Below are 11,547 nucleotides of genomic sequence, written 5' to 3' on the forward strand. Positions count from 1 at the left end.
GGCTGGCCATCTGCTGGTCAGCGGATCGTGTCGATCAATGCGTTTACGTGTATATGTGTGTTTTGACGGGCCCTCGATTGTGACGCAACAATGCGAAAACAACCCAACGAACCAGAGAGCGGAGGCATCTTAAATCGTTTCCTTTCTTCCGTTGAACTTGCCTGAAGAGGTGCGGCCCACTGGGGCACGCAGCGGAGCCGAGAAAAGAAGAACGAATGGACAACGGCTTGATCCATCAATCTCAGCCCGGTTTCGTGTCAAATCAAAGCCACCGAATGCGATTAATCCCTCGTGATCGTTTCGCGCTGGCAGAGCGAAGGGAACATCGGTTTCAAAGCCGGACCAGCCTTTATTCTGCTGCACGATTGATATGAACACCGATGAGCAGTGGTTTTGACACAAAAACCGTACTTCCAATGTGCGTCCTATCACGACAGACGGTGGAAACCAAACAACCAAACTCGCTACAACGTTGGCGAAAGGAAAAGTGGAAAACAAAAAGCACACCGAACGAATCTCGAACGCCGCCGCCATGCGACGGATTTTGGCTGTTTTGCCACGGGGACGAACAAGGAACCGGCGAAGGAATGTATCGATCACGTATGTGGGCCGGTTATTGACGCCAAGCGTCTCCACCCCCTTTAAGGGGAGGGAAGCAACACGATGTTGTTGACCCGAGACATTTTGCGCGATACCCCGCGAGCTATTTCACACCTCAATGGGTCAGTAGGCCGCCCGAGTTACTCGCGTTGCATTGGTGGACTTTGAAAAGCACACGGTTAGTTCCTCTGTTGCATGCGGGACATTGTAATCTAAGCCTTTTTTCGCACTAAAATCGATAAAAATCAAATTTTCTATACAAGTATGATCGAAAATTGAACCAAATGTCACAATTTTCGCACGCTCTTGGACAAATCATGATTCATTTTCATGAAGAGCTTTTAAACCAGTTTGTGACGACAAAGAAATTTTCAAATATTTGCTTATTGACTGCATGCAGTCGTCATCTAACGATGTTCAGTTTCACTTCCCAATTGTTTCGAAAGCACACATTTTACCATATCCAAACTGTATCTCAAACTACGCCTCACCTTAGAGCTCACGTAATGTATGTGACATTTCGAAATGTGTTTAAACCGAAGCACAAACGACTGCGGCACTGCCGCAAACAAACAAAAAATCACATCAAATATTCAGAAAATAAATAATACCCCAAAATTAACATCTAAACCGCCGAAGCGTCGTTACTGCCTCCGACCCGGGTTCATCGCATTAAAGTGCGTCCCACCACCAAGCGCTACGACTTTTTGGAAACCATCGGCACACGAAACACTGGATCCGCGTCAGCAATCGAATCCTATTCGATCGGTCGTGTCTTCGTGGCTGTTCGCGTAGTAAAGTTTACTTCCAATTTACCACACATTGACACTAGGAGCGCTTCTCTCTCTCTTTTTTTCTTCCTTTACCTTCGTTTCTATTGCGATTAGCTTGCTATCGTTAAACAGGCCACACTTACAAAATGAAAAAAGACGAATCCAACAACGCAACCGACAACGAATAAATACGAAATTCCTAATTCATACAATCGATATCGCGCCATTTTTTATGTTCCTTCGCTTAGATACCTACCATACAGGTCGATTACTGTTTGGGGAGGGAAAAAACGAACATAAAATCAAACAACCCAAAATTGGACACGGGCTGTTTCTGTGTGTGTGTGTGTGTGTGTGCTTAGCTGGGGCTCGTATGGCGCGGGCACACCAGTGGGGATGGACAATGTTAAACGAGACGAAGGCCATGTTGAATATAATTACGCATCTCTTGGCGACAAATGCTCAACATTTGCGGTTGAAGGATTTTATCTCTCGTGCAAGGCGGTGTTTTGCATTGGCCACATCACCGGCCACTACATCCCACGATCGCGCCGAACCCGAAACGATCGTCTTCATTATACACGTTCGTGTTTGTGACTCATTAGCAAATATTTCAATCTTCATTTGGCAGTTCGTACCCCTTCGCAGCCCGTGCTGCTCTATCTCGCAACGATATATACGTATAAAACCCGCCTTGTGCCTTCGATAATATCAAGGTGGCGTTTGGGTGTACTGGAGTGCTACCCTCGTGCTCCCTCCTACCACGCCTGTGCCCGTTTGACCAAACCGATGGACCGATGTAAGAAAAAACGCTCCCAACACTGACTATAATTTTTGCAAGACAAAATGAATAAATACTGCTAGGCAATAAATTGAATGGGTTTTGGATTTTGGAGGCGACCGGGCGAGAAGCCACGGTCCGCACTGGTAGTGCGCAAAAGACATTCGAAGGCCAAAGTATCACATAATGATATGCAAAATAATGACAATACACATAAAATCCAAAGCCCTGGTCGATTTGTATTCCGCGCTGTACCGGAATGAAGCGAAGCAAATGTGTGTACGGCTTTCTCGTAGTTTCCAAATGGTAAGCAAATACTTTCGGTAGGGGAACTAGATTTTATGATGAAAATAATGTCGGCTTAAGGTTGGCCGTATCCTGTTTGGCGGTGGGCCTTCGTGAAAGGATCAAATCGTACTGCTGCCACCCCACAAACACCGTGGGAAACTTGTGGAGCAATAATGTTGTCACAGCAAACGGCGTTGCATCTAATTTCAACCCAACCATTGCACAGGCTTAATCAATTTAAGCCAAGCAGAAAATTTGCATTTTATAGAGCAGCAACTTGTAGGATTCAAGTGTAAAAAACAGCATTTTTAAAACGATTTGAGAAAACGCTACAAATCAAATGTTGTCACTCTTTATTGTAGAGCGCGTTTAGTAGTAAAACCATAAAATGCCATGCATGCATCGTTGACCTCCCATAAATCATCAAGCTTGCCAAGTTAATTGAGGTAAACATGGGGGGGTTTATTTCACGGTGATTCTCTGACAATCTCGAGCGATTATTGGAAGTACAAGGTTGTGGTGTCCTATACGCTGTCCTCAAACATCGACCGCGGTTTTCATGAACCGGAAAGGTTTGAAGTCAGAAGTAAAGAATTGATTATGATACAATATTTTAAAGAGAAACCATTATTTGAATAGCCAAAATCCTCTCAAAATCTTTGATAAAACTTAACCTTTTGTTGGATAAATACAATTCCTATCAAGATCATCGTGCCTTTCTCTACTTGCCAACCAACAATTTCGTAAGAGCAGGCGATGGATGTTCACCTCTGATGATCTTCGATAAAGGAAACCCAAATTACCACGAATTTTATTCATTAATAATCCAAACCCATGCCATGAACCTTTACGACGACAAAACGAAATCACTGGAACACACACAATCCCAAAAAACCAGAGCTAAATAATACACTTGGCTGTTCGAGAAATTAAATATCTCGCATCGAAACGATTCCAACACCGGGATGGTTCATCCGCTCGATTGGACACGGGGGAATGGGCATGCATGAAGACGTATCGAAATTAGAAACGTTCCAATTATCAAGCCAACCGCTCGGTGGGGAGGAAGGGAATGAAATAAATCGACCTGTCTCCAACTTTTAATATCAGCACTTAAACACCCAAATGAGGCTCTTCTGCCTTCGCAGTCCAGAAAGCTGGACTTATTGACGGTCTGAAGTCGATCGGAAAGAGAAAACAACACTGTCGTGCAGCTTAGTGAGTGAGCGAATGCTTGAAGGAAGTGTTGAGTGCTCAGCCTCTTTCAGCGCATCAAAATGTGAAGAAAGAAAATACAAAATATGCTTCGTACACGGTTATTCAAATGAACTGCACGACGCTTAAATTGTTCCAAGTGGAGTTTTTTTTCTTCTGTGTTCTCTGTTAAGCCACTGCCATCCATGTCATGGCGGTAACTGACTGGCCTTTCATGCACTACTGGCACTGGGGGAGATTGATTCAATTGTTTGACTTTTGCCGCCCAACATTAATTATCGCGTAAACCCTTCGTTTGTATTTTTTTCCAGCACTGGCGTTAATTTCTTTACGCTTTGCTTTCCACCAGAGTCGCAAGCTGACGCACACACACACATACAAACATCCACACACTGGCGGGAATGCCCTAGTTTGCGTATCATTACACCATCGCACCTAACCATGGAAGCTTCTCCGCGTCGAGTGATAATTACGAAACGTGCTTCACCCCAAAAAAACCGGCCAGCACAACGCAATGACAGCTTCGCTGCGCGTAATGTATGGCCACGTGGTCATCCGTAGTCTCCGGTGCCCGTGGAGCGGAAAAATTAACGCAAAGCATTGCGACCCACAACCCCACAAAGAAAGACAGTCCGACAGTTTGCTTACCTGCAGTTGTAGTGTTTCCTCGAAACCGTCCGGAAACTCGGTACAGTGGGTGTCCAGATTTTGGGATAGCGAAGACGTAAGATGATGTCTCGCGTTCATCCCAACCACCATAGGAGCAGCCGACGGCGGGGCAGGGCTGGGAAATGCCGCAAGCTCAGTTTCGTATTCCGTGGTGATGGTTTTTGGGGGGGGGCGCTCCGATGATTAAATGAAAACGATACCGATGAGTATCCGTCGACGGCTGCTAGCAAAGCTTTGCCGAGGTCCTTCCCTGCAGTACGAGTGGTGATAACTGCAGCACTGTTGGCATCTATCAGCAACCTATTATCAATAATCACTAGAACACACACAGATACACGCACTGACACACCCACACTCAATCACTTATACACTTTGATTTGGGAGTCGTCGATGATAAACACACTAACACGGGCACCTTCAATCTTCTTCCAATCACCTTCTAACGCAAAATTCCACAAACTAAAGCACGAATAGGATGATCTTCAATCAGAGCTAGACTTCAAATTGAACTCATTTCATGCTAATTTCCTCTAACCAAAAACTCATGTTGTATCGATAAGCTACTTTTTTGAACTACCTCTCACAACTGCATCATTTGTTGTCTAGCCTTCTGAATTAATATTGAAACATTTCGCTCATCACCTTCTATTTTCTCTATAACTAGGTGTTGTTTTTTTCACTAAACTTCACCGATCAATCAATTAACCAACACATTACTCCAGCACCAGACCTAAATTCAATGAAAAAAGAAAAGCTCATAAATACAACTTCAAAATTCAACACTTGTTACCCCAGAAAAAAGTAATACCAATGAAGGAACAATTTCAATGTCTAAAGTCTCTTTGTACATGTTTTGCAGACCCTGGTACATCATTTTTACGGTAGGTGTAGTTTACGGCCTTGACATACGCCGAAAAGAAAATGAATGGTGACAAATATACCAAACGTCCGCGCCCATACAGGTATACTGCGACCCCAAGCGATCAATTATCGACTAAACAGGGTATCTTTTATAAAAGAAGAAACTGAGTAAGAATGATTCTATACTTTCATGAGTGTCCTATTCCGTTCGAACTTAGCTGAAAAATAAATCCCTGCACATGGTTTTAAAGCATACTTCCGGTACACATCTTTCAAACTAGTTTTCCGTTCTCTTCTTCCACGTTTTTCATCACCTAAGGCAACTTTGGCTCGCATTACAATCACTCTCCCGGACGTCCTGGTTTTGTGTCTTGTAATGCTTACCCTCTATTTATCTCTCTCTCTCTCTCTCTCTCTCTCTCTCTCTTTCTACTTTTCTCCAGTCGAATGCAACGGGTCAATTTCCTTGCGTGCTTTCCCTCCCTCACGGCCATGTCTTCTCTACACCGGCCAAACGCCGACTTTACTCGTTTTAGAATAATCGATAATACGTATTGCAGTATTTCATGCTAAGTAGGCTGCCCGCTATCATATATCTTCAGCACTTGGTCAGTTCCTGCAGTTCCAGGAAAGCACTGGCATGAGTGCGGGTGAGCTGGCACGGCGAGGGGGGCAATACGGCAAAAGTTAACCAGTGTACGCATAGGCAAAGGGGCCCAGTCATGTCCATGCCGTTACAAAGACACACCTGTTATTGCAATAACAGGGACAAAGTAAGGCAACATCGATCATCCTTCACAGCTGTGTGTTTGGTGCGGCGCTTGCCAATCCTTCCCATGCGGGACCTCTCACTCTTTCCCGAGGGAGCGTGAAGAAGGAGGGTGGATGAGGCGGGCATAAAACGCGGTCAGCTAGTGTGTGTGTGTGTGTGTACGTGATTACGTAATTGGCGCTCGAGGCGCGTGCTAAAATACCGGTGTGGCGCAATTATTTTGCCACACCGCAAACCGCAAAACTCTCCCGCTGACCACTTTCTTCATCTCACACAAACAGCCGCACACACGAATCCTTGTGGCGAGTGTGGAGCGAGTGAAATGAAAAAAAGGCAGGAATCTACCCATAGCCATAATTAGGGCTCCATTAAGGGGCATATACTCGAGCAGCAAAAAAAAAAACAAAAAAAAACAGGAAAATGAAAAGCGAACGATTTTTCCATCCCTCTAGAGGGGCAGAGAGAGAGAGAGAGTGCGAAAAGATACCCTACATCTACCTTAATGCATGCGTGTAAGAGCGAGAGAGATAGAGCGTGAGAGAGTGGGTGCTCTCATGGGGGTGGAAAAACTGAAAGGAAACCGGAGAAATGTCATCATCGCGCAATGTGAGGGTGTGTTGCGTTTATTTCAATTTCTGCCTCAGGATCCTATCCGGCATTGCCAACCTCACTCACGGCGGTGGTGGCGCAATGGAAATCGCACAAGCCTGCACAAGGGTGCGGCTGATGCGTGTTCGCTAGGTCAGGGAGCGAGAGAAAGAGAGCCGAAGCCGGCCGGGACAGTGCAAGTGTGTGTACGTTGGAGAGCGAAAGTCCCCCGAGCGAGCGAGCTGATATCGAACACTGATAGAGACGGTCAGAGTTGGGAAGTTGGGAAGAAGACACCAAACCGTTGGCGACAATTGGAATGACGGCTTCGTCCGTCGTCTGGGCCGTGCATTGTGGAGGGTGGACGCTCGGTGCGTGTGCACGCCGAATCTGTTTACCATCGATACAGCACTGGCGGTTGGTTGGTGGCGGTTTCGGGTCATCTCGTCGCCAACCGGTATCGATTATCCCGTCGCACCAGGAACAGGCCAGCCAAGCATGCATACACACACACACACAGCTACGGACCACAGCAAAACTGACCGAGTCGTGCGGTCGAGTCGATGAAGTGTCAAACGAATCAAAACAATCTACCAAACGGAACGACCCTTTTGGCTGGGGTGCCTGACTGCCTGGTCTACGTTGATCGATTGAAACGACTTTTGAGTAGTGGAGTACACCATCACCAAAGCCTGTAAAGGACAAATCAAAAGCAACCACGAAACAGCATGCAAGCAAACGCCAGGACATTTGACACGTAGGCCTCGTCGAGCCAGGCCAGTTGCCAAAAAATAATAGGTGAAAATTGAATTACCGCTTCGTGCGGGAAGGACGTTGAGATAAATACAAGATGCGAGGACAGTGAGCGGGAGAAATATTAAAAGCTTTCGTTTGCTCGCTCTCCTTCCGGGGCTGCGGCGAAAAAGGGCACGTGCCGTCATAATAACCCTGGGAAAGATAGACACACACACACGCGCGCACAGACAAAAGGACACACAGGCGCGAGAGGCGCGCGTACTACGACGAAAGATGTTGATTTAATTTATGATCGCACGATGGCATAGTAATTCGATTTACCCACACGTACCATCAACAACTGAGAAGGCAGAGAGGAAGAAAGTGAGAGAGAGAGAGAGCGGTAGTGAGTAGGAGGAAGTTGGTCAGGGGTGAAGGAAAAGGTCATATCAAATTGACAGGACGTATCACCTTCTGGTGATTATTATTTCCTTAGTTTTTGTCTGTGTGTGTGTGTGTGTGTGTGTGTGTGTGTGTGTGTGGGACGGCCATTAGAATCGTTCTTTGCGAGCTGGCGACGTGCAAAGCAGTATGGATTAGCATTTTCGGTCCCGGATACACGTGTACCGGGCCTGAAAATATCGAACAAACGAGTGTAGGCTGGTGAAGATGCCTTTCCACGCGAAGACAGCAGCAAGTGGAGGAAACTTCGACAAACCACTTCGACACCCACGCCGAACGCCCATTCCCCCCCCCCCTCCCCCGAAAAGCTGTCAATGCAATCGTAGAACTAATTCCTTCGGTTCCCATTCCGTGTCAGTGATTTGTCCGTGAAACATCAAAGGACATATCGGTTCTCCATCACTGCACAGGCCCGGGGAGGCGGGTGTTATGATGACGAGACGGTTGAAGAAGAAGAAGAAAATATCCGCCTGAAGCTAGCCTGAGACGGGCTACGAAGGAGAATCGATACGAGCAGGCTTAGTTGCCATCGGTGCACACCAGAGGGCACTGTTTGTTGATACTGTTTTTCTTTTCACTTACACAGCGCACACACACACATACACTCACCTATACACACACACACACACGCTCGCTTCGAGTGGAAAAATCGTTAGTTTGTACGCTTGGTAAGGGCTATAGATTCGATAACTTTTCAAGTATTTTCAATAATGCTGTCGCACTGGCGGTAGGATTTCCGATTGTTCACATCAACTGTCTTACTGATGTTGAGTCTACGCCTACTAGATTAAACTCAGAAAGGAACACATATCCCAGCAAAAGTATCTTGATGACCTACAGCACTTGGTTGGTTCACATAACGCACACTGTCATGCGGTTAGATGTTAGAGTCACTTTTGATTGGAAGTTTCGGTGGTGGAATATCCTCACACTTCATCAATAGCCTCTGTTTCTCAATACACACATCGCTTCACATTCCACATAGCGATTGAAACGACAACAACAACAACACAATCAATATTGTAAGCGCCTGGCCGCTGGTTTCAATTTTCACCAGAACCTTGTTGACCTTATTCCCACCATTGGATCGACTTCCCGAGCTCTACACACACACACTAACACAGCCATAGCGGACCCCGCTGTAAAAGCCATCCCTTGGCTCGCTGGGCTGACGTCTTGCCGCTCCCACTCCCTCGTTGCCTGCTGCCGTTGCTGCCACAACTCACCTACAAACCACGACCAACCATTTCCACCAAAAAGCCTGCCTGCTCGCTGTCGGACCAAGACCGACCACTTTTGCACGCCTGGCACCACCAGCGACGGGACAGCTTTTTTCACGCACCGAATTCCGTTTGCATCAGCCTGTTTTGGAACGCATTTCAGCACTTCAGCACCGAAAAAGGGGAGCACACAACGAACGCGCGCGGGCACAAACTCCACATCAGCAGCCACTACTACTGCGCTTGGGTAACGACGGTAGGCGATGACATTCGCAGCGCACCAGTTTTCGTCTCGGCTCGGGCCCCGATACCGTTCATCCGCGTTTGGTGCCGTATGACAGCGGTAATGAGTAACCCGGGGGTCGCCCACCCATACACACGCACGGCCACGGAAAAGGAAAATTTCGCCGACACAGACACAGGGCCAACACACGGGAAGCTAATTGCAGGCGGGCGAACGGGAAGAAAACAATGGCACTCGTAGCCGGGGACACTCTTCTAGCTGGGTGTTCATGCGCTGCTCGTGTTGGCTCGTGAACGCTCCAAACTGTCAAAAACCCTTCCCGGAGCGGGAGCGCTGTCAAAAGCTCCCCGGCCAGAAAAAGGTAGCCCGGCTGAGTTGCCATACCGCTGGCGCCATCCGGGCCGGGTCAAAACGTTTTCCCGTTGCCTTCCCGCAATTCCTTTGCGTTACATCCCTCTCTGCGTACGCCGAAGGCTCCAACGAGCGGTCCGTGCGCTTCCAGCTGCTCGTTATCACCGCGTCGCAAGGTTCCTGGAATGGTACGAGTCGGCGCAACAAGGCGCACTACACTTCCAGTGGAAGTCGGATGCTCGCTCGCGGTGTTATGACATTCCATTCCATTTTCCAGCCAGAAAACACGTGCTCTGCTTCGGGTGGACTTATTCGTTCTTTTTTTTTTGTGTCTGTGTTGCTTTCGGAACGATTGTTGTGGTTGTTGTTTTCGGGCAGCGGGTTCGGATAGGGAAATTTATCTTGTCAATGATTGATTCGGCCCGATTCCGGTTGAGGCGCTAGTGTGTTTTGTGCTGGAGGATAATTCAAACAGACAGAATGTGTAACGGTTTTTTCACGCTTTGCGCAACGGTTTGATGAAGGACCAGGCTGCTCCATCGGAAAATTGGAGTCCATGGGGATTTCTGTGGAAAAGGTGTATTAATCCGTATTCATTTAGATGGAAATAATGAATAAGTTGTAACGGTAAAGAACAATAGATAATTCTGAATGATTGGCTATAATTTACAGTGTGTATGTAGGGAAATAAATCAATTGGAGTAACCGGAAAAAGCCTTGCAATGCTTAAACCTAAAGGAAATAGCTAAACTGTCTCTTGACAAAATTGAACATGGCGGTGAAAAGCGATGACACTAAATCGCACAATCTCTTATCTTACAATTATATAAAATATTTAAAATTAATAATGATTTATGTCATTGGTGTCCTTTAATGTTTCTTCTTCTTTGGCACAACAACCGCTGTCGGTCAAGGCCTGCCTGTACCCACTAGTGAAGTGAGCTTGACTTTCAGTGACTTATTGTTACCATATCAGGATAGTCAGTCTTACGTTTGGGGGCACGGTCTATTCGGGACTTGAATCCATGACGGGCATGTTGTTATGTCGTACGAGTTGACGACTGTACCACCAGCCCGGTCCCCTTGAATGATTAACTGTCTTTTTTAATGAAATTTTAAATTGCTTTGGGAATCTTTACTGCATTGCTGATCTTTTTCTCCCTTTCTCTCCCTCTATCTCTCTCTCTCCCTCTCTCTTTTTCTCTCTCTCTCCCTCTCTCTTTCTCTCTCTCTCTTTTGTTGGCCTGTTCACGATCATTCTCTGGGATGCTCGGTCCCTGACTGCAGCCTTCCATCCATGTAGAAACCCGATCCCCGACAGGACAGGACACCTGATGCAGCCATCAAGTACGCTGTACTCCCTTGCGCCTTATGCCGAATTGAGGATCATTGTCAAACAATTTTTTGAAAGCACATCAGGAGGTGTGCTGGAAAGCCATTGCTCATACATCTGTTTATGCATTAAATTAAAGTATTGAAGTAATAAAGTAAAAGATAACTTCAGCGACCTAAAAAAAAGTAATAGACATTTCTGAATGAAACTGATTTTTTTTTCTTATGAATCAAGCAACAGTTTGTCCTCTAAGTATTTTTAAGACTTATTTCTTTATCACTCCTCTAAACTACTTGCAGAAACACCTCATCATCGCTTTCTTAAAAACTATAGTTTTCCCTTACCCCACACATCCCAAATCGTATCAATCCATAACACACATTTTTTTCCTTATCACCCCTGATACGTGCAATACGCACATCAAGGAAGAAGGAAAAACGTGTTCGTTACGATCTGACTTCACCATAAATAAACCTTCCCGCACCTTACAACACCATACACCATACACCATTCAGCTCTCAGATCGGCGATACCTTCGTCCCGTTGCGTCCTTCACCGCCGACTTCACCCTAGAATTACGCACTTTCCTACCTTTCTGATCCGCTTTGACGATCGTTTCGAACCCATTCGCAACAGCAACAAACCAAGGCAGCAA

At 46.4% G+C, this 11,547-nt stretch overlaps 1 protein-coding gene across 10 annotated transcripts in view; it reads right to left on the reverse strand.

Moving 5' to 3' along the window:
• The window catches only part of LOC120905143 (voltage-dependent L-type calcium channel subunit beta-2), a 106,208-nt gene extending 96,987 nt beyond the window's left edge, over nucleotides 1-9,221 (reverse strand). For 3 of the 10 annotated variants that reach the window (XR_005739879.1, XR_005739878.1, XM_040315958.1), the window contains exons 1-2: nucleotides 8,971-9,214; nucleotides 4,306-5,056 (exon numbers count right to left, since the gene is read on the reverse strand). Coding sequence is in view for 6 of the 10 variants with exons in the window: in XM_040315958.1 (XP_040171892.1) it covers nucleotides 4,306-4,416 (111 nt within the window). In the remaining 4 variants the exon portion in view is untranslated. Of the gene's footprint in view, nucleotides 1-4,305; nucleotides 5,057-8,970 lie in introns of those variants that run through there. The other 7 variants (XM_040315956.1, XM_040315951.1, XM_040315950.1 and 4 more) reach the window with 5 other exon arrangements.
• Nucleotides 9,222-11,547: the final 2,326 nt, after the last annotated feature.

Source organism: Anopheles arabiensis, chromosome 3, assembly GCF_016920715.1.
Source record: "Anopheles arabiensis isolate DONGOLA chromosome 3, AaraD3, whole genome shotgun sequence".
In the NCBI taxonomy this organism is placed as follows: Eukaryota; Metazoa; Arthropoda; class Insecta; order Diptera; family Culicidae; genus Anopheles; species Anopheles arabiensis.